The following is a 23,087-nucleotide window of genomic DNA, read 5'->3' on the forward strand; positions in this document are numbered from 1 at the left end:
AATAGAATGGGTAACCTGTAAATCTTCAGAAGAAGCGATTTTCATGGGCAACTTTTTCATAAAAAACGTACGGAGCATTCTGGCGTTCTTATCCCAGATACTATTTTCACTATTTCTAGTTGGACTCAAGATTTATGGAGCCCTAGAGAGAATTGGTACAGTAAAGTGTCCCCTTAAAATGTAAACAAACCCCGGCCAGAGGTCATTGAACCTCTCCAAAAATATCGTTTTCTGTTCGAGCTCTACGGGGAATAATCGTGTCTTATTCCTAACTATTTACATATATTGGATATATTACTGTTATAGCTGTGAAAATTCCCTTTCATATGACACCAAGATCATCAAGATCGGTTCAGATTAACCAGAGTTATGACCATTCAAAGAATTGGTGTGCTCCACAATCATCCTCTGCTTTGCTCTGTATGTACCTGGCCAACGGAAATGGACACACAGGATATAGAACAACCGGAACCGGAAACGACCTAAACACCAACACAATCCGGATATAAATTTAATGAAACGGAAGTCCCAAAACGGAAGTGGAAATGAAACGACCGGAAGATTTCCGTAAACAGGAAGCTGACTGTTTCAGTAATTTCCGGCTCTAGAAACTTGCGGTTGAATATAATTCTCATGTTAAATTTAAATTTTCTTCAATCTTACTTCCGGGAATTCTGAACTACCGCTTCCTATATCCTGTTTTCGATACCCGGCTTACGATGGCAACATTTGTATATCCGGTTCCGGTGACATCACATCCGTTTCCTGTTTCCGGAGTTTTGTATCCGGTTTCAGTTGGTGCTAGTTGCATATCCGGTTCCGGTGACCTTTCTTCCGGCGTGGTCATTTCCGTTGGCCGCATGCATCCGTTGCCTCATATATAGATATGCATACATACATATACCCACCGGGCCCATACATATGCACGCTGATATACATATGTATCTACATATATTTCCACCAGCATACATATCTACATGTACCACTCAATTTTTTCCAGCATCCACCTGCTGCACATTTCTGGGCGCCTAGTACAAATCAGCAATTTGAGGCTTTACAAAAATCACAACTTTGCTGCGCTGCGCTGCCCAGCCGAGCAGAGCAGAGAATGAGTGTGAAGCACCACAAATCTTTAAATGGTCATAACTCCGGTAAATCTGAACCGATTTTGATGATCTTGGTGTCATATGAAAGAGATTTTTCACAGCTATAACACTGGCATATCCAATCCAAATAGATTTCTTAAAAACTAGCAATTAGAACGGTATATTATAATTTTCACTTTGAAACACATAATATGCGCGACATTTTAAAGGAGAGTATTTTCGAAGGTAATTTCTTCTTTGTCCTGACGCTTATTTCAAAGTTTTACAGACAGCTGGGGGTATTTTATTGCCTTTCAGCCGTTTAAATTGCAAGAGTATAAAATGTTCGGTCCTTCCTTACTTATTCTTTGTCATTGATAAACTATGCAGCGCTCTGGCGGGTCTACGAACATTTCAGGATCCTTATCGAGTTATACATATATACATATAACAATAACAACAACTTTACGAAACTTTCTTTATAAATATTTTTATGTATATTTTTTTTTGTTTTTTATTTAAAAAATGTTAAAGCTAATTTTTGTTTTTTTTACAAATACATTATTAAATTAGTGATCTTTTATATTAGTTACTTAAACATAAATACATAGATGGGGTATTATTCAACATTATTTTCACCAAACACAATTGTGTTGCAATAGTTTTGAAATTTTTTCTAAAAAATTAGAATTTTGTAAACATAAAGGGGAAGCTTGTAGTTTTTTAATTTGATTTTTTTGCTTTTTTGATTTTGATTTTGATTTTTCTCATATTTTGAAAACAAATTTTTTGTACTATTTTTTATGATATTTAAGACGAATTCAGTTGCCTGTTTTTTATTGTTTTGCTGCTTTTTTGCGATAATTTTATTAGTTGTTAATTAAAAACATGCAGTATTGATATTTATGATTAATTTTACTTTTATTTTTATTGTTTATTGTTACTTTTAAATATTTTGTTAAGTAATTAGTTACCTACTGAGTTATTATGAATTTTCGTTTGTTTTTTACTTTATTAAATAAAATATTTCGTTAGCTATTTTGTTTATTTGTTTAAAGTTATTTTGATCATTCATTTTTTTAGTTGCTTTCACAATTTTTTAATTCATACATTTATTGATTTATTATTTTCAATATTTATATTATTTCTATTTTAATTATTATTTAAATATTTTAATTCATTTTTTTCATAACTGCCCCTCTCTTTGTATGCACACATACATCTACATTTTTTAAATTTTTATTTAATTCTTATGCGCGATTGTCCATTCTTAAGCAACGCAAATTTATTCATTTTGTTTCCTCCATCTTTATAATCTTTAAATATCTCAACTTTGCTATGTAAAGCGCCACTTGCACTTATATTCTTCTTATTATTTATAAATATTTACATACATTTGCTTAGTTTACTAATTCACTTTTATGTATATATTTCCACATATTTTAGTTTTTATCTAAAATTTAGCTTAAACTTAGTAAATACTAATAAATGTTTAACCTTAACATAACTAATTTAACAGTGTCACAAAAACAATTGCATGCGTTTTCATAAAATTTTTTTTGATCCAATAATTTTGTTTATATTTTTATTAATAACTACTAAATATTTTAACTGGAAACATTTGTTTAACATTTTTACACTTTTTTACGCTTAAAAATAATTATAAAATTATTTTTATTTAAGTTCTCATTGTTTTTATGTATTTTTTAATAATTTAAATTATATTAAATTCTATCTTCCAATCAATAAATCAATTTAATAATTTTAAGGCCTTTTATACATAATTTCCATTTTCATTTAATGCATGTAAACTAAAACAAACTGTTTTTTTAATATACCGCTTTCTTCTTTCTTTATTCTCGTTTTCATTCACACTACCCATACATATTTTAACATTTTTATGCCAGATTTTACGCTTAAACAGTTTTTTGCTTAAAAGTATCACACTTAAATATTAGTGTTTATGTAAATATTTCCTTTTCATAAAGTTAATAATGCATTTATTTTATATTATTTCATTTAATTTTTTATTTTATTTCATTTCATTTTATTTTACTTTATTTATTTTATTTTATTTTATTTTTTTTATTTTATTTTATTTTATTTTATTTTTTTTATTTTCTTTTATTTTCTTTTATTTTATTTTATTTTATTTTATTTTATTTTCTTTTCTTTTATTTTTTTATTTTTATTTTATTTCATTTTATTTCATTTTATTTTAATTTATTTTATTTTATTTTTTTTTTATTTTCTTTAATTTTTTTATTTTTATTTTATTTTAATTTAATTTAATTTAATTTAATTTAATTTATTTTATTTTATTTTATTTTATTTTATTTTATTTTATTTTATTTTATTTTATTTTATTTTATTTTTTTTATTTTCTTTTATTTTCTTTTATTTTATTTTATTTTATTTTATTTTATTTTCTTTTCTTTTATTTTTTTATTTTTATTTTATTTCATTTTATTTCATTTTATTTTAATTTATTTTATTTTATTTTTTTTTTATTTTCTTTAATTTTTTTATTTTTATTTTATTTTAATTTAATTTAATTTAATTTAATTTATTTTATTTTATTTTATTTTATTTTATTTTATTTTATTTTATTTTATTTTATTTTATTTTATTTTATTTTATTTTATTTTTTATTTTATTTTAATTTATTTTAATTGAATTTAAGTTAATTTTATTTTATTTTTTATTTTATTTTAATTTATTTTAGTTTAATTTAATTTAATTTTATTTTTTATTTTATTTTACTTTATTTTATTTTATTTTATTTTTTATTTACTTTATTTTATTTTATTTTATTTTATTTTATTTATTTTATTTTAGGATTTTAATTAAATATTTCTTCCAAAGGATAATATATATTTCGCATAGAAATATAAATAAATCATTAGTAAATTTCTTTATAGTTTGTTGTTGTTGAATGCATCATTAAAATTGTTTAAAATACATTTGCATATAAAATTATAAATTGTTGTTGGCTACTTTGCATTATTTAGTTCTGTATTACTACTTGCTGTTGGCATATGTTCTCATACTACATGCTTCTAAACATGAATATCTGTCTATATACATACATATATAGGATTTTGTTATTAGTTATTTTTGTTAAATTCTATTTTAGTTACACAATTTAAGTCTATTTTTGCAGAGTTTTTAGTTAATTGTTATTGTTATTATTACTTTTTCTTGTTTTATTGTATATTCGTATATATAAAAGTATGTGGCTATGCTAGTATGTATATATGTATGTATGTATGTGTATTTATATATATATAGTTACATTTGCTCTATTTGTTCTTCATCAGCTTCCGGTGACTCCGGTAATTATATAGTATTCTATTGTATGTATGTAAATATTTATTATTTAAAAACAAAAAAATTCTATTTTAGGAAAACTCAATGGTTCTTAGTGTTATCATTGCGTTACAGCACTTTTAAACGAAGTTCAAATTACATAATTTTAAAGTCAAAATCAATTTAATGTAATTAATTTATTAGCCAATAGCACACAAAATGTGGCTGCAATAAAATTTTGAACTTGAAACAAAAGGTAGTTTCTTTCACACGGTTTTACTTGCAGCTCCTCTGCAATCTAGTTCCAGCACTCAGTTGTTTTGGAAGAAATTTCTATAAATTATGTTTTAAATTCATAACTAGCGCTGGCCGTGTTTAAATTATTTTATTTTATGTTAAATATAATTTCCACACATTTTCTTAAATCTGCCCTTACTTCAAAAGCTTTGCTGTTACACTTATTAAATAATTTTCTCTTGTCTTCTATTTGCCGAGTGTTTTCTCTTCAAATGCACTTTATTTCCCAATTGGCTTGACTTCCAATAGCTGTGGGTAATTCTCTACGATGTTCAACAGTATCGTATCGATATAATGCTTAAGGCGGGTATTCTCATCTTCCTTCTCTTGAAAGGCTTGTTGCAACTGTAAAATAGAAATTTGAAATTTATGTTTAGCAAATTATATTTTTATGACAAATTTTATATTATTTTTATATATTTAAGTTAGATTCTACGATATTAGTTCAGAAATTCTAAGCCGATAGGGGTAGAGCTTGTTTTGAAAAGTAATTAAATACGTGTATATATCTAGACACAAAAAGAGAAATTCGATATTGGAGACAGTGAATGGTTTATAAAGACAACTTGCAAAAAAATCAATATTTAAAGACCTCACTTGAAATTAAATAGGAATGAAACCAAAAGTAATATTTGAGATTCACACACGTCCAAGAAATAGAGGAGCAGTAGCACTACTGGTAAGACGTCGAGTTCAGAAACAGAATATTATCCTCATGTATGTATATTCGACCAATTATTGTAAACTATGAAGGTATAATACTTTTTAGTATTATTTCCAAGATCTAATTCAATCAGTAATATTTTTAAAATCTACGATTGAAACAACTAAACGAGAAGAAAATTTAAAAAATGGATGGCCACTCTAGAAAACGTAAACTACAACTCCGATCAATCTGCTGGTGAAAATTATGTCTCCCTAAAAACTATAAAAAATAACTTTGTGGATAATATTTCAAAAGATAAAGAGGGAAAGTATGTATTATAAGTATCTTTAGGCTAGGACCAACCAGGGTTTCAAGGAGCTGAACAAACTAACTATAAGATATGCGCTTAAATTATAGTACGTGTAAATTAGAGCTTTCGGTATTCGACTAATCGACTAACCGGAGAGGGCATTATTCGAATAATGATATACGGTTTGCAGTATCCGGATAGTTGTAAGTTATCTACTATTCGATTACAAGCTGTTAACTAACTATTAGGTTAAAAGTTCGTTGTCGACTATTCGAATAGTACAAATTCATTAATTTTCTTATTTTTATTGAAAAAAGTGAAAATCACGAAAAACATTGCAGTATAATGACTATTCGAATAATGTTAATCGGATAATAGTCAGACGGATATTCGAATAATTTTAAGAGCTCTAGTGTAAATTTAAGTAAAGTTCATTCATGCCTAATCTTAAAGTTTCTATCTATAGGTCTACAACTTTGCTTCCACCGTTTTTTTTTTTTTTTTTTTTTGTAAATTTAAGTCTTTTTTTATAAAAACGGTTACAAAAATGTTATTCAAACTATTGGCCGTCGCTAACTACTACTTTTAACCATCTTTGTGGCAGCATGCGTATTCCTTGCAAATGTCGAGAATTCGGTTCAAAAAGTGTCAGTTTTTTTTAGTTGAGAATAAGTTTGGGATGCAAACTAATCTCTACAAATATTTTGTTGGGTTAATGTTGACATAAATGTCCAAGATCGATATAAAACGATTTAATCGATTTAATCGACTAGTGCTTGACCCTAGAGACATTTATTGGAAAACGGCGGAAGCAAAGTTGTAGACCTAATAATTAAAAGTTTCTAAATTTAATGTCGCTAAAGCTTTGTGGCAATGTGTCAGTGGAATTTTTAAAAGTTCTGAACACCTTAACCTCATTTTTCTATAAAAGAGTTATACCTAGTATTGGTACTCGGTAAATATTTGTGAATATAAATTTTGTTCAATTAATGTCCACAACCTCGTTTTCCATGTATTAATGACCACATATGAAGAAAGTATGATATGTATGTATTTGTGAATTGATAATAATAAATGTATGTATGTGGGTATTCACCACAATTAAAAATTTATGTTAATTAATGTTTTTTTAAAACTAAGAATAAGTAAAATAATTATCAAGAGTAATTAAAGAATATTTATTTAATTAATGTATTTAGTTCTTTGGTGTCTCTATTTTCTGACGATTATTAGTTATCATTTTTAATCCTTTAAACACACTGTCGATGTTCCACACAAGGGCTATCTTATTTTCATTATAACACAAGGTAGTCCTTAAGTATGTTTTCGAAAAAATAGGAACAAAAAATTCAAAAAAAAAACAAAAATTCTACTAAAGAACAAATTTTTCCATTATTTACGGAGCCCAATTTCAATAACTGAACTTGGACGTCATTTGGGAATATAGTTTTCAAAGACTTTGAGACATGTTTTAACTTTGCTTTATTCATGAATATATACTCGCATAATATCTGTCAAAAGTCGAATCTTAGCACTGAGTATGTTCGTCAACAGCGTCGGCCGTGAAATAGACCCAGTTCGACATGGGTTGAGTGACAGTAGATTTTAATTCTAAGATTGCCAAATAAATTCCCCAATTTTCTGGTTCACAAGACTTTTTATCAAGCCTATTTTATGTACATAAGGCATATTTTTCATTGAGTCTAGCTTCTCTAGGCATCTCGGGGAACCATCTCATTCCAGATTCCAGCTTTGTTACATAAGGTGATTTGTGATCTATTAAGCTTTATTCCGGACACTCGGATCACAATTTCTTTCTTGCATTGTTCACATTTATCGCTATATGATGAAGATCGGATCATTTCATTCTCCAAATAAATCTCCATAAACTTTTTTGTAAAGCTTTGATTTGCTTAAAACATTTTTTTAAAATCATAATTTGACTTAGTACTCACAATTAACACAACTTTTTCTCTTTTTTATTTATTTGTGCTCTTTATGACAACCATCTCTCTTGCAAAGCTTTCTGAAAGATTTTATAACGCTCTATATACTCCTGTAATTCTCTTTATGAAATAGTCTCTTTACACTCTCTCGTTTAGGTTATTCAAAAATTTTTTATTGAATTAATATTAATTGAGTTAATTTTCTCAAAAGCTTTAACCATTCACCAATACCAAACCAAATATTAAATCATTCCAACACATTTTATTAATTGCACTTTTGTTTTAGTTAAACACTTTTGCACTGTTGTTGTTGTTTATTACCTGACTTAGAGATGCTAATGTGGCTGAATCCACAGAATCCTGTAATAAAAAAATAAATAAAAGAAAGGAGAATACAAAATAATAAACAACATATACATATACATAGATAAAGTGAGCGATATAACGGGATGTATACGAGAAACTGTGTGTGAGTGAGGACACGAAAGAAAGAAACTATAAATAAACGAGCGACAAGACAAAACTGAAAAATTCCTAAACTGAAAATTATAAACAAATAAATAAAATCATATAAAAAATAAGGCAAAGCTTTTAAGCTCAGCCAGGTGGTAGCACAAAAAAATAATAAAGATCAAATAAATGGCTTAAAAAAATAATAATAAACTATTACTCTTGTAAATTTATTGCAAGCTCCTTATTAAAAGCTTTGCATAAAAGCTCAAGCTTTGTAAAACTAATTCGAAAGCTTTGCAGCAGTGTTGTGTGCAAGTGTTTATGTGTGTGCTAAGCTTTCATTATATACCAGCGAGTGTATGCGGCGTGTGTATTTGTTGTGTGCTGTGTGCGCGTAAGCATGAGCGTCGGGGTTAGAGCGAAAGCTTTTGTAGACTGTGAAAGCTCATAGTGTGCACCAAAGCAGTGTTTCAAGTATATATTTAAAAAGTAATATTAAAATCGGCATGCGCCACCCACCTGTGCTTGTGACATTTCCTCTAGCTCTTGCGCCAAGCTATTCAGTGTGCCGTTCAGCAGATTACGGCCCTCTTCGACGCCGCGTGTGAGCACTTGCGCCTGCAGTTCCTCATTTTGTTCTTCCAAAGCTAAAGTGATTTGTGTTATTCAAATTCTCTCTACAATAAATTATATTTCAACATACCTTTGTTCTTCTGCCGCATCTCCTCTAGCTCCTGATGCAGCTCTTCCAGTCTTATTGTCTCCGGCGAGGTGGTTGGCAGCGCTGGCCCCGTTTCGGCGCGCAATCGTTCCAATTCTTTACTCAACTCCAACATGAGCTCTTCGGCCGCCTTCTTATCATCTTCGTATTTGCGTTCACGCTGCACCGCCTCATCGAGATCCTGTTGCAGTGCCGCTATTTGATCGCGCGCCAATTCATATTTTTCTTCGGTGCGATGCAAGTCATTTGCTTGTTTGTCGCAGAGCACACGCAGGCGTTGTGCCTCTTCGCGTAGTGTATTCGCTTCGAGCTCTATAGTTTTGATCTTGATTTGGCAATTCTCATTCTGTAGCGACGCTTCACGCTCGACGCGTGCCAATAGTTCGCGGTAGCGTTTCTGTTCTTCGGCCAGACGCTCTTCGGCGCGCAATTCGGACTGTGAGGAAAGAAAAAGTGGTAGTTTTAGAAAATGGCATTGAAATTGTAAAGAAATAATACTGAATTTAATAGTTCCAATTGATCGCCTGGACAATCTTGAACAAGGCTAGTTCTCTTGGGTCCCGCTAAGAAACAGAAAACAGATAGGCTTGATCCTCAATGGGATGGAGATTTTAATCTCTAACTGGTCCAGCTTTGAACAATTCAATGGACTTTCGAATAGAAGAAGGAAATTACAATTTTTAGACCTCTCAACCATAGTTAAAGCTATCGAATTTGAGTATACTAGGTCTCATATCCAGTCTTGAAATTCCTCTCATAACTTTCTCGATTGTTTTAGAGAGAAGTGATCTCTGAGATGAAGTCTTCTACTGAAGGTCTAAAATTTTAAATTTTTTCGTGGAATTTTATTATGATCAAACGAGTGATAGTTAGACAACAGAACCGACTAAATTCCGTAAAAAAGAGGATTCGTTCCCAAAGTGAATGTATTTATAAGCTGTTAAAAAATATAAGACGAAGATGAACCAGTGACTATGGAGCTCGTGCTAAAATCCATTAGAAAAAGGGAAACGAACTATTTACTAGTGAAAAGATCTTATAACTCTGATTTGATCGAAACAGTGTTGTTTTCTACTATCAAGACCATTAAATGGTTCGAACATTATTTCTCAGTCTTTGTAGACATCTAAAGACTATGAAGCTCGGGCTAAGATCCATAAGAAAGAAACTCTTTACTAGGCAAAAGATCTAAGAACTCAGATATGGTCGAAACAGTGTTGTTTTCAAAGAAAATACTTGGGATTCTTTACAGCCAGAGATATTATGAAGACCATTAGATGATCCAAGAATTATTTCTCTCGAATGGAGAACAATAAATTCCTCCATTTTCATGGAAAACTATTCAAGTAACTCGCTTTAAAGTCGGCTACAGACATCACTTCAACTGTCAGTTGTTGTCTTCAGAGACGTTTGTCACAATTTTTGGTCCCAAAAATATTATATGGGTTCACTCACCTCCCGATATTGCTCCTCGAGCATATGATAGCGTGTCTGCAGCACAGCATATTCGGTTTTTGTGCGCGTCGTGCGATCCTCAGCGATATTCTGTGTGTCAGCCAAGTCGGTGACTTGACGTTGCAGCAGTTCCAACTGGAAAAAGAGAGAGAGAGTAATGTAGTGAGCTTGAATATAAACAAATAAGTGCTGATAGTGAAAAGTACATTAGCAGCCGGCTGATAAGCGGCAAGCAAGACACATAAATAAAGAAAATATTTTCTAAATATATACATATGTGGGTATATATAGAGTTTAGTGTGGTTACATGCCAATTAATGTTGATTTGTTGCATTGCACGGAGTCAAAAGTCAAACACAGAAATACTTAATTTATTTTATTAATATTTCTTGTGAGTTGTTTTCAATTACTGATAATACTAACACAACTGCTCTTTAGTACACGTAAATCGCCTAGTAGATCATCAATTAGCAACACATCCGCCATTGGTGTTTTCAAATGCATTTGTTAAATATATTTTTTGCGCTGGATTTCTTGTGATTTAAATGAATATTTTTCAGAATTTTTTTTTTTGTGTTTTTTATACAATATAATGTATATATATTTATTTCTTGTTATCAAATTCCCTGTACGAATTTATGATTCACCAAAAATGAAGAAATCATGCAACATTTCTTCTAATAAATATATTTAATGAATATTTTTTTAAGAATTCTCAAATTATATTTCTTTATTTACACACGTCTTATGCGTCGTCACACTCATCAACAACTGAGAGCTACGCCGCTCGCTGACTGCAGTCAGTGTAAAACAGTTGTTGACACACTCAAGGAGCGGGTAGCGCAAGGGGAGTGAGTAACAGCAGTTGATGAGGTAGTCTTGATGACGATCTTACACGCCCGCATTGGTGTTAATAGCAGATGCATTTAACGCCTTGAGTTCAGTGTTCAATGTATAGTGTTGGCGTTGCCGCAAATCCCACATTTGCCTATAAATAGCTAGAAGCTAATTTTTACTACTCCGCAAAAATGCCACTTAAAATATGCAAAATTCTTGAGTAAGTCGAATTCACATACAGCTCATAAATGGTGTTTATCTTTTTTTGAGCTCTTTGTTGTTGCGCTGTTTTTGACATTTTCTACATATTTCATATTTAACCCCTTTGCTAAGTATGGTCGTCAGTCATTTATTATCTACTGCCCGCTTTGTTGAGTACATATTGTTTTTCTTTTTTTTATTTACTGACTTCTCCAACTTGGACACTCGTTGCCGGCAGCCAAGCGTCGTGAAGCAATATGTACTTTGCGCACTCCGCTTGTTTACATTCGGTTCGCGCTGCACTCAACTGGTAGACGACCAGCAACATGTCTTATCTAATTTTGTTGTTTGTTTGTATTTACAAAGTCAAAGTAACTGTTTGGCGATTAGACGACAGGAAAAATGTGTGATAAGGCAATACAAGTAGGGGGGTCGAACTTGAAAATGAAACCATTATAATAATATACCATGTATATGAAGAGTTTTCTATTCGATAACACTTTACTCGCTTTCGCTGAATTGTGCTCTCTGAGCAATATTTGCAAACTCTCAACAAGAATTTAATATAAGGCAGTAAATGGATAGCTCATTTAAGTCACATAACTGGAATTTTTATTCTTTCTCTGATTGATTATACCAACTATACCAGTTGTTTATTCGATTCATCAATTCGGTTCTAAACGTTCAATAAACCGAGATAGAAAGTACTTAATATTTGTAAGTTCACAGTCTAAACCCTCTGTTCATGTTATCACAGTTCGTTCAAAAGCTCTTCTAGTATAGTTTAGGCTAGGTTAGTCTGGTTGGCCAAAGCCACAAATGGACCAGTTTTGATTCTTTGCGATACCGGATGCAGTGCCGTCAAGTCGTTAATGAGGAATAATCATCCTTTAGGATGTCTGCGCTTTTCGCGAATTTTAGTAGGTTCTGAGGTATTACTAATGATACCTCTACCAGATTCTAGTACTGTGGAGCTCCAAAATGTTGGAGCCGTTGCCTTGACTATGCAGGACAAGCGCACAAGATATGCTCCATTGTTTCGCTTGACATTTTCTGCAGTCATCTCCATCCGTCAGCCCCATCTTAAAGGCGTGTGCCGCCACCAGACAGTGACCAGTGAGAATACCAACCATGGTTACACAGTTTCTTCTATCGAGCGACAGTACGAATTTTGTGTATTTCTGGTCTACCGATTTACTCATGGCGTTGGCTGTTTATATATGTAAATATAAGGGTGCTATATTTTTCCTGCGCGTTGTAATCTTTCTTGTCTTCCTCTAGCACAAGGTCAGTTGATTGAAATGGTACGTAAGTCGTTTCTTGTATAATTCACTAAAGATCAATAAGAAATTTTAATTGGAAAATATCTCCAAATAATATTTAAGAACCATGGCTAATAATCAACTATTTGACTGTTGTTAGGTCTCTATCTTGCAATAAACCAAAACTGAGACTCAAATGAAGACTCTCGTCTCCAAGAGTTTCTAAAACAGAACCATAAATAATTTTTGATTTATTGTTGAACAGTACGGAGGTAGAAAATTGATTTGAGTGAAGTAAAGACCTCAGCAGCTTGGAATCTTTGAATAACTGCGATGAAGACTTCGAAAATCTGAAAGAATTTGTAAGCCGGCAGTCAAAAACCGACTGAGAGGTGTTATGATCAGTATCCATTTAAAAAATAATTGTCGAGAAGCTACCAAAAGAAGGTTTGAATACTACATACAGCTAGTTCTATTATTGTAATCAACTATTGTAGAGTCCACGAGACAACTACAATTGAACTTCCCAACTCGAATCACCATAATTAACCAAAAATCATCGAGTTAGAGAGACTTAGTTTGGGAAGGTAATTTGTATGGAATTTGACTTCTTTTGCCAATTCAGGGTTTCGTGTTATAGAAGTTCGAATTATGGAAGTTCAACTTTATTTTCTCTCAAAGAAAAATATTTATTATTGTATATGGAAAGATTTGAGATCGTCAGAATATTTTTAACTGTATTCAGTAAATTTTAAGCAATTGCTAAGGTTTCTACATACATACATAAACCCACTAGATGACGCTGAGGTAAATTTATTACATAAATTGAAGATTTATTCGATTTTATTGAATTAAAAAGGGTATAAACCGTTAAGATTGTGTATACTTTTAAGAATAATATACGAGGGCTGCTATATATATTTCTGGCTTAGGCAACACACTAAGTGTTGCCAGGTGCAATCTGACATTTCCATTGGAAAGTTTGACATTTTTTAGCATAACATCACTCAGAACGTTTTGTCACTTAATCGTGAATTGTTTTATTTACAGGGAATTAAAAAATTCCAAAAAATGGAATTAACTCTTGAACATTTTCGTGCGATCATTTTTCACAACTTCCGACGTGGATTACCGCGACAAGAGTGCATCGATGAACTAAAATCTTTGTATGGCTATGAAGCACCATCCTATAGCTCTGTGAAAAACTGGTACAACGTATTCAATCGCTCAAAGACGAATTCCGTGAATATCGTCAAAAAACAGCCGTTGTGCCAGAAAACATCGATGCCGTACGTGAACTGATAATGCAAGACCGTCATGTAACATACCTTCAGATAGAGGCATGCCTATGCATTTCTCCCACCAGCATACATTCGATATTACATGAACACCTGGCCGTAAAAAAGTTTGTTCTCGTTGGATCCCGTACAATTTGGCAATCGCTCAACAAAAGGCTCAAAAAAAGTGCTTCGAAAGTTGGTTTGAGCGCATGCAAAAGTGTATAAATATTGATGGAGAATATTTTGAAAAACAATAAAACCATTTTCGTTGATAAATATTCCTATCTTCATTATTGGGCCAGAAATATATATAGCAGCCCTCGTATATATTCTACATAAGATCACATAGAAAATCTAAAAGCACAACTCAAAGTATTATTCGGATCACTGAGATATTTGATATTTATTTGTTTACGCATACATTAGTTTAAAAAAAAAAACACTTTTTTATTTATTTTTGTAAAAAAATAAATGTTTTATTTATTTTCATTCAAAATTCCTTTATATATTCATTGAACTACTTATTTTTTTGCAAACGAAAAAAAAAAAAGAGTTTTGCCAAATATTTGACACACACAAACACATTATATTGCACAATATTTATAAATAATTTTATTTTAAAACGCACAGTATTCAGTTCAAATATCTCTTCACATATATATTTGTGTATAAACTATTTGCTGCGAGATTTTTCGAAAACCAATTTATTCCGGCGCGCACATTTCCAACAACGCTAGAGAAGACACACATTAGACTGATGCGCTGCGACGTCAATCGTTTGCAACGTTCGCCTAAATGTTTCCTACACACAAATTTCAAATTTTTCTATGTAAACACAGTTGTATGTATGTGTGGGTGTCTGCCACATTAGAAAGCACTGTGCAGAGACAGCTGAGAAGTCAAAACTCAATACGGTTTTTGAGAACTTCCAACTACATGTATCTCGCAAACTGCCCAAACCGACCGACCGGCTGCCTTGCTGTCTGTCTGGGCGCCCAAACCGCGACATGAGCGCCGTCACAAGCGTTGGCCGAAATGTTTGTCAGTTTGTTTGTGTCCATTTAGAATGAAATGTGGTGGCCTAAATGGTAGTGGCTGCCAAAAATGTGGCTACTAGAAACTATTCTAGCACTTCTACTAGTTCTTTTTGTTTTTGTATTGCACAAATATTTCTGTTGACTTTTGTTTTCACATTTTGCTTCGACTAAATATTTACATATCGCAAGACAGACAAACAGACATATATGAGTTAAGACAGCTAGAAGCATAGCAGCATATATGCTAGAGGCACATAAACTCATAGAAATGTGTGTGAAACTATGTATGTGGGCATGCACATATTTAGCATGCTTTAATAGCGTCACATATATAGCAGGCAGGCAGGCAGTCAGTCAGTAGAAATGTAATTAAATCCGAAGAATCACAAAACAATGCACTTGTGTGCTGAAAAAAGATTCAATTACTCCCAAGCGTAGTGCTGTTGTTGTTGTTAATTTATTATTGTGCACAGCTATAACTTTTTGGTCTGCGACAGACTATATACATACATACACATATGCAGTTAGACAGAGTGTCACAACTGTCAACTGAAGTCATTTAATGCGCTTTCTTGTTGACCGAACAGCACTCTCCGTTATGCTAAAGTAAAGGACTACCCAGCAAGCAAAAATTGTGCGTTTTCTGTATGCTTAAAAACTTTGATGTTACTTTAATATGCTATGTTATGCTAAGTTATGTTATGTTATGCTATGTTATGTTATGTTATGGTATGCTATACTAAGTTATGTATGCTATATTATCCTATGTTATGTTATGCTATGCTAAACTAAGTTATGTATGCTGTTATGCTATGTTATGTTATGTTAAGCTATGTTATGTTATGCTATGTTATGGTTTTGTAATATATTATTATATGAAATATGCACTGACAATAGATGAAACGACAATATAGATTTCGCAGCAAATTTCTTCTGTGCCATGTGGTAATCCGATACAAACTTACACATTGGAATTAGTTATAGTAATTCGATACGAACTTTCGAAGTGTCAAGCATTCAAATAAATTTCTTTGTGCGATAAATAATATAAACAATTGGAAAGCTTTAAAAAGCTCATTGGAAAGCTTTAAGTTTCAAAAGCTCTGTTGAAAGTAATTTGATGAGAAGAGTGAAAGCTTTTTCACTTTTAGGCCGAAATATGTTTTGTAAAAGCTTTTAGTTTTAATTTATATGTACACGATTGTGGAGCTTTAAGATAACAAAATGAAAGAAAACTATTTGATGCGTAATTTGATCTCTAGAATATTTTAGAAAGATTGATTTTTATTTATTTTATAGTTTCTAATGTTTTTTTATTCCGGTGAAAGCTTCTTTCATCTTAATATGAAAGATCTACATAAGTAAAAGCTTTTTTATCTTAATGTGAAAGTTCTACATAAATCAGTACGCAAAACAAATTTAAGAGCTTTAAAAAATGTACTAAACCGAAAAGTATATCACAAATATTTTCTAAAATCAATAACGCTTTTTCGTATAAGAAAGCTTTTAAAATCGTAAAAGGAAAAGTTTAAAAGTTTAAATTTAATTTTTTTTATTTTTTTTTGAATCAGAAAATAAATTCCCGAACAGTGAGATCGCTCTGAAAATCGCATAAATATTAAAAATTAAGAGTAATCGAAGAAAAATAAAAATTCCCAAGCAAATATTTTCATTACATTTGCGCTAAAAATACGAAATGCGCTCATTGTAGTGCGCCTGTGGAGCTAAATATGAGTGAGGGAATTCAAAGCAATTCACTTATGGATATAATGGATATAATGGTACATATCGAAGCAATTGCTTTTGTTTATACCGAGTAAAAATAAATATACTACATATGGGAAATTGTATGTATGTCAACTAAGTGAAATTATCGATTGATATTAAACTTTGTGTAATGAAAAAAATATTATATTATTCTATAAAAAAAAAAAAAAAACAATTTTTTTTTTATAAAAAACTTTTTACGACGAAATATATTCTTGTATAAAACATAATTGTGTATTTTCCCCTGACCTGCCTTGGAAATAATCACGCGACGCATTTCCGCTGCTTAATCGAATGGAAACTTTGTGACCAATTGGTCTTCTGATATGGATTATAAATTATATACATTATATATATGTATATATATATATATATACATTACTACATAAAAACTACATGCCACATGTTGCAACGCTGACATTGTGAAACAAACTCGTTTATTTTATAATATTTTATTTTATTTTATTTCTTCCTCATCCTTCGCAGCTCGCTTATCAGTACGGAGTAAGCGGACGCAGTGCAGCGTAAATCTTTGGAAATGTATGCCATAAAGTCACATTTAATTACATGCACAAAAGCGCTTGTGATTGCTGAAAGGCATTGACACTAATTAAGTGATAGGCTGGTTGGAAGCTGACAGACTGACTGCGCAGTGCAATGAGTTGCAATGGATAAAACTGCGCTTGCTGCTGTTTAAATATGATTTTTCAGCTTGAAAAGGGTCGCTGTAGCATTTTTGTGTAATTTTTCATTTGAGAGAAGAGGTTTTTGTTAAATAAATGACATTTAATTGAAACTGTTCACAAATTGGCAAATGGGTTGAATTAATGGTACTTTAGTTAATTACATAATTTTTTTTTGTTAATTATTCTCTTTCTTATTATAGTTTTCATAACCAGCTTGTGCAACAAAGTTGTATGATCGTTTGTATTCCAGGGACCTGAACAATTTTTCGAAACTGTGCTGTTTTAGAGGTGCCTACTTTTAAGCTTTCACAAAATTTGTTTCACACATTTTGAGCAAAGAAGATTAAACTTATTTTGTTTTCAAAACATTTATCAAACATTCTTTTAATTTAACAATTCGATTCTCAAGTCTGTATCTATAACGTTGGTTTCTGAAAAGCCGAAAAGCTTTGAATCTGGAGCTTTCACTAAAGCTGAAATGACTAGTAAGAATGATCTATACTTAGGTTCTATTGCCACTTCAAACTTGTCTTGCATTCTAATTTAAATTGACATTCTGAGATTTAGAGATTATCACATTATATCGTTTACCTTAACACTTATTTTGTTAAGAGAGAGAGACACCCAACTGATCACTGATTTCATATTTTAAATATTTTCTAAGAGAAACGGTACATGTTCTGTCGATTTAAAGGAATATTCTTAGAATAGTACCGAAATTATATTAAATATTTTTTACCGATTTTAAGACTATTTCTTTCATAACTACCGTAAATTGAACGGAATGTTTCAAAAAAAGTTTCAGATCATGCACTAGATCTGATATATTTCTATAGCTAATACTATATTTTAAATAATATATAAATATTTATTTTATTTGTGGGATATTTTCAAGCTCACTTTTATTATTTTTGCACAATTTTTAAATATTTTTAATTTTTTTGTACATCACTACATTATTCTTAATGATCATTCTTTATTCAATATGCTATTCACCCCCACACCATTAGACCACTTAAAATATTCAAAATATTTTATATATTTTCCTTTCTTACATAGCCGTTCTCTTTTATTTTCTCCATCTTCTTCTTATTACCTCACTTTCATCATCCGTATTCAACATATTTTAATCTTTTTCTTATACTTTTAACCGTTCGCCGTCTTTTCGCCTTGACTTGTATTTCATTAATAATTTCACTGCGTACATTTGTGCTCGACTAAATTCGCGAGCGGTCAAAGTGGTCAGTTTTTATATTATTTAACGGTTGTGTGGCACGAAGAACAGGGTGGCGGCTAATAACAAATGACAGTGGTTCATAAATACTGTTGTATGTATGTATATATGTATTTACACATATTAGATAGAGGGATATACAATATAAATGTATAATTACGAGGGTGAACTAGAAAATATTGGAGTGGAATCACAATAAATATTATATATATATGCAATACACTTTTAAAGTAGTAAGATACTAAATGGCGTTGAAGGAGCTTTCAATACGCCAATTCTCTACTCGTCTAGTCTAAACTGTAGTTTAAACAGTAAGTCTAAACGCTAAGTCTAAATCTGAATCTGAAAGAAAAGAAAAGTGTAGCGAAATTCAATACAATCTCATTCAACTGGTATAACTAGTAAAACTGGTATAATATTTCTAATTGGTTATACCAATTTATTGCATTTATACCAGTTGTTTGTTCGATTTGCAAACAACAAAATTTTGATGGCTCGAAAACAGCTGGAATTTAATCCAAAGTTACAAAATTCTTCGTGAGAGCTACCCTCGTATTTATATGGGTGTGGATATATATAGAGTAAAGAATATTTTGAATACAAACAAAAAGAAATTAGAAATTCGTGTAGAGCAATTAAAATAAAAGTAACACAAAATTAGCGCTGTGACCTTGAACTTGAAAAATGTATAAGAGTACTCAAGGGACCACAAGTACTTCGAAACCCTCTTCGCTCAGCCACTGCTTTCATTTAAAACATCGCATGTAAATATCGACACAAACATTAATACAGTTTGCAGCACAGTCTCCTCCACAGAACGCCATAAAATTACTAGTATTTGCCTATCAAATAAAATATGAATGGCTTGCCGCGCCCGACCTTACGTAACCTATAAACATAGCTACATTTACATGCATATATAAATTATAAGTATGCATATATGTACAATCCAATACACATACACCCACTTAGTGACACTCTGGGTCACAATTAATTACACCCAACAACTAGTGAGCAAACAAGCGAAAAAATTAGATAAATTCATGGACTTATTGGGAGTAAACGAATGACATTTTTAACCTATCATTAGTGTACCATTAGCCATTTAATTTATTTTTTTTCTGCATTTTTTTCTATTCTCTATTCGAAAATTAAATAGAAGAAGAATATACTAATAAAATAAAACCGTTATGCTTACTATTTGTGTTTATTATTAGTGTTTGTTGTTGATGGGGATTTGTAGTGGGTGGAGCGAATGATTATAGCGTTCGTATGTTTGTCTAAGTAAACTATAGTTACTCAATGAAAAGCAAAATGTAATGTATTTGTAGATAATTGAAACAATTTTCCACCATTCAATGGATCGATAGCAAAGTTAAGGTTCGTGTATAGTAGATAATATAGTTTCCGTTAGATATTGGTCAATATTGAAAGGAAGAAAATTAATTGGAATATGTTCGAGTTACTATAAACACTATTCGTACAAAAAACTATTGAAAAAAATGAAATGGAAAAAATATTAAAAAAAAAAGAAATTTAAAGATTAAAAAAAAAAATTAAAAAAAAAAATTAAAAAAAAAATTTAAAATTAAAAAAAAATAATTGAACAAATTTTAAATAATTTTTCAATAAAAAAATTAATTATATTTTTAATTTCTAAATTATTTTTTAATTTCTAAATATAATTAATTTTTTATTGAAAAATTATTTAAAATTTTTTAATTATTTTTTTTTTTAATTTTTAAATTTCTTTTTTTTTTTTAATTTTTAAAATTTTTTTTTATTTATTTAAATTAATTTTTAATTTTCTTTTTAATTGCTATTTTTATTTGAAAGAAATATTTTAGTATTAAAAACTTACTCAATAATGAGAAAAAATATTAAATGAAAAAATATTAAATTTAAAAATAAAAATGTTTGAAAAATTAAAAATTATAAAAAATTAATTCATTAATTTTAAAAATTAGTTTTTAAATTATCAAATATTCTACGTTACCGCCTTCAAAATGATCAATTTGGTGGCACATTTATGAAGTAAATTGAGTCATAGTGATTGTTATTCAGACATACTACATTAAATTGAAACAATTAGTGTTTGACAGCTGTCAAAAATTTGTATTGCCATATACAATTCTTGATGTAAATTTTAATTAATTGGCTAACCAAGAATATGTTTAGACTAGATTCAGTGATTAGAAGAGTAAAGTATATTAATTGACTCAATTAAGCGACTGTTTGAAACATTTAGTAGTCCCCAAAAATGTGGCGAAAAAACCATAAATTAAATGATTTTCGATTGTGAATTATAAAAAGGTTCCTTAAAACAAATTTTCCAATCATATTTGTTCACTCTAACAAATAAGAATCTTTAATTATTATTATTAAGCAGTTAGCCGCCATAAATTAAATGATTTTGAATCACGAATTAATAAAACTGCATTCTTAAAACAATTTATATTATAATAAATGCTTACTTGTTCATTGAGATTATCGCACATTTCGGCGCTCAAGCCATTCATTTTGTTGTTGCAACAATGATGCGATTGCATATCACCAACATCGACAGCACTGCCAACACTACCGTTATTCACAACACCCACCACGGCGCTACCATTCACCAACGACGCTTTATCTTCGAAATCACAAAGCAATTTATTTTTGAAATTCTTCAAATTTTCCAATTTAAACCCGTTTGTATTTGTATTATTCGTTTTGTTCGAATTAAATTTACTCGTCAGCGTTTCCAAATTCACCAATTTACTATTATTATTATTGTTATTGTTGTTGTTGATTTGTTCACTCTCACAACTGTCGTCACTCAATTTATTCTCAATGAACACCAACGAATTGGGACCCGACGGCACAATATCCTCAAAATCAGCCGGATTCAAACTCAAAAACTGCTCCTGATCTATCAGTATCGGTTGCTTGCCAAACTGATATTGATATTGATTACAACCCAGCGTATAGGCGTTGCTGTTGAGCGTCGCCTGTGTGGATGTGGTGTCGAAGTTGAGATTCAAATCTTCTAAGCTCTCCGTTGAACCGCTATGACTGGCTTTCAGCTTGTCACTACCGAAACGTATATTGTTGCCGTTGTTGTTGTTGTTGAGTGTTATTGTACTGCTGGTGGTGCTGTTGCTATTGCTGCTGTTGCTGTTGTAGCTGCTGTTCGTGACATTTGCGGCGGGTCCGACAAATTCGAATTGGCCTGCCCACATGTCATAGGCTAAGTCGATGCTGTCGGGCTGGCTGGCCGGTTGGCTACTCATTATGAGGCAACGAAATGGTTGTTGTTGTAGATTTTTTATTAATATTAATTTAGCTGATAATCCTATGTAGCGTAGGCGTTGTGTGGCGTGTAGCAGTTCTCTTAAAATGCGTTGGTTTGCTTTGAGTATTACGTTTTTGTAGGCGTGGCACTTTTTTGCTATGTTGCGTAATATGTTTTTATCTAACTAATAGTTTTGTTTTTATTTTTTGTTTAAAAGCTGTTAAGGCACATTATCACTATTTGTTGCTGTTGTTGTTTATAACATAATTTATTGTTATTGTTTATTCGTTAATTATTTGTTTAACGCTTGGGCATCGCTGCAATTATTTAAACACTATTTTGAAATTTTTTTATTTGAAAATTATAGTTTCACAATTTAATGTGTTTAATTGCTTAATTTTAAATTTTTTGGAAATTGTGTGAAAAAAATAACCTTATGACACACCGAATATCATAGTTACAATGCCGTACAGTCCATAGAAAGATGTTTCTTAGCATACATACCCAAACTTTTTTTTAAATTATAAGTATAATATTAAAAAAAAACTAAAAAATTAACAAATAAATATTTGAATATTTTTGAAAAATAAAATAAAACGAAAAATATTTTAAATATTTTTTTTCAACAAATTTCGAAAATTTTAGAAACAAAATATTTTTTTTATTTAAACAAAAAATCAAAAAAAAAAATTAATATTTAAAAAAAATTCGAAAATTTTATCAACAAAATATGTTTTTACATAAATAAAAAATAAAAAAGTTCAAATATTTTAAAGCATTAAAATGTAATTTCCAAAATTTTAGAAAAAAAATTGTATTTAAATAAAAAAACTTAATATTTAAAAATATTTAGAAAATTTTAGAAACAAAATATTTTTTTTATTTAAATAAAAAATAAAAAAAAGTTCAAATATTTTAAAACATTAAAATGTATTAAAAAATATTTTTAATATTTTATATTATTATTTATATTTTAAATATTTTATATTTTAATTATTTTAAATATTTTGTTATTTCCAAAAATTTCGAAAATTTTATAAAAAAATAAAATTTTTGTTTTAAAAATTGTGTAAAATCTGAACTAGTATTTTTCTTAATTAAAAAAAATACGACATATTTTTTTAAGCAGTTTTTGATATCAAAAAAATTTTATTTGAAAATATTTTAAATTTATTTTTAATTAAAATTAAGCTTTAAGAGTTCTAATACAGAAAATTTTAAATAATTTTTCCCCCAATAGCAAAAGTCTAGATAGAAAATATATTTTTAAAGCAGCTACTCATACTG

General features: G+C 30.1%; 1 protein-coding gene across 23 annotated transcripts in view; it reads right to left on the reverse strand.

Moving 5' to 3' along the window:
* Window positions 1-1,834: 1,834 nt before the first annotated feature.
* The window catches only part of LOC105210048 (rab11 family-interacting protein 3), a 141,490-nt gene continuing 120,237 nt past the window's right edge, over window positions 1,835-23,087 (reverse strand). For 11 of the 23 annotated variants that reach the window (XM_011180784.3, XM_029046127.2, XM_011180833.3 and 8 more), the window contains 5 exons: window positions 10,223-10,357; window positions 8,750-9,203; window positions 8,566-8,693; window positions 7,915-7,953; window positions 1,835-5,036 (listed from right to left, as the gene is read on the reverse strand). In XM_011180784.3, coding sequence (XP_011179086.1) covers window positions 4,911-5,036; window positions 7,915-7,953; window positions 8,566-8,693; window positions 8,750-9,203; window positions 10,223-10,357 — 882 coding nt within the window. In that variant the 3' untranslated portion in view covers window positions 1,835-4,910. Of the gene's footprint in view, window positions 5,037-7,914; window positions 7,954-8,565; window positions 8,694-8,749; window positions 9,204-10,222; window positions 10,358-10,645; window positions 10,789-18,388; window positions 18,524-21,000; window positions 22,135-23,087 lie in introns of those variants that run through there. The other 12 variants (XM_054229995.1, XM_054229994.1, XM_054229996.1 and 9 more) reach the window with 7 other exon arrangements.

This window comes from Zeugodacus cucurbitae, chromosome 4 (assembly GCF_028554725.1).
Source record: "Zeugodacus cucurbitae isolate PBARC_wt_2022May chromosome 4, idZeuCucr1.2, whole genome shotgun sequence".
NCBI lineage: Eukaryota > Metazoa > Arthropoda > Insecta > Diptera > Tephritidae > Zeugodacus > Zeugodacus cucurbitae.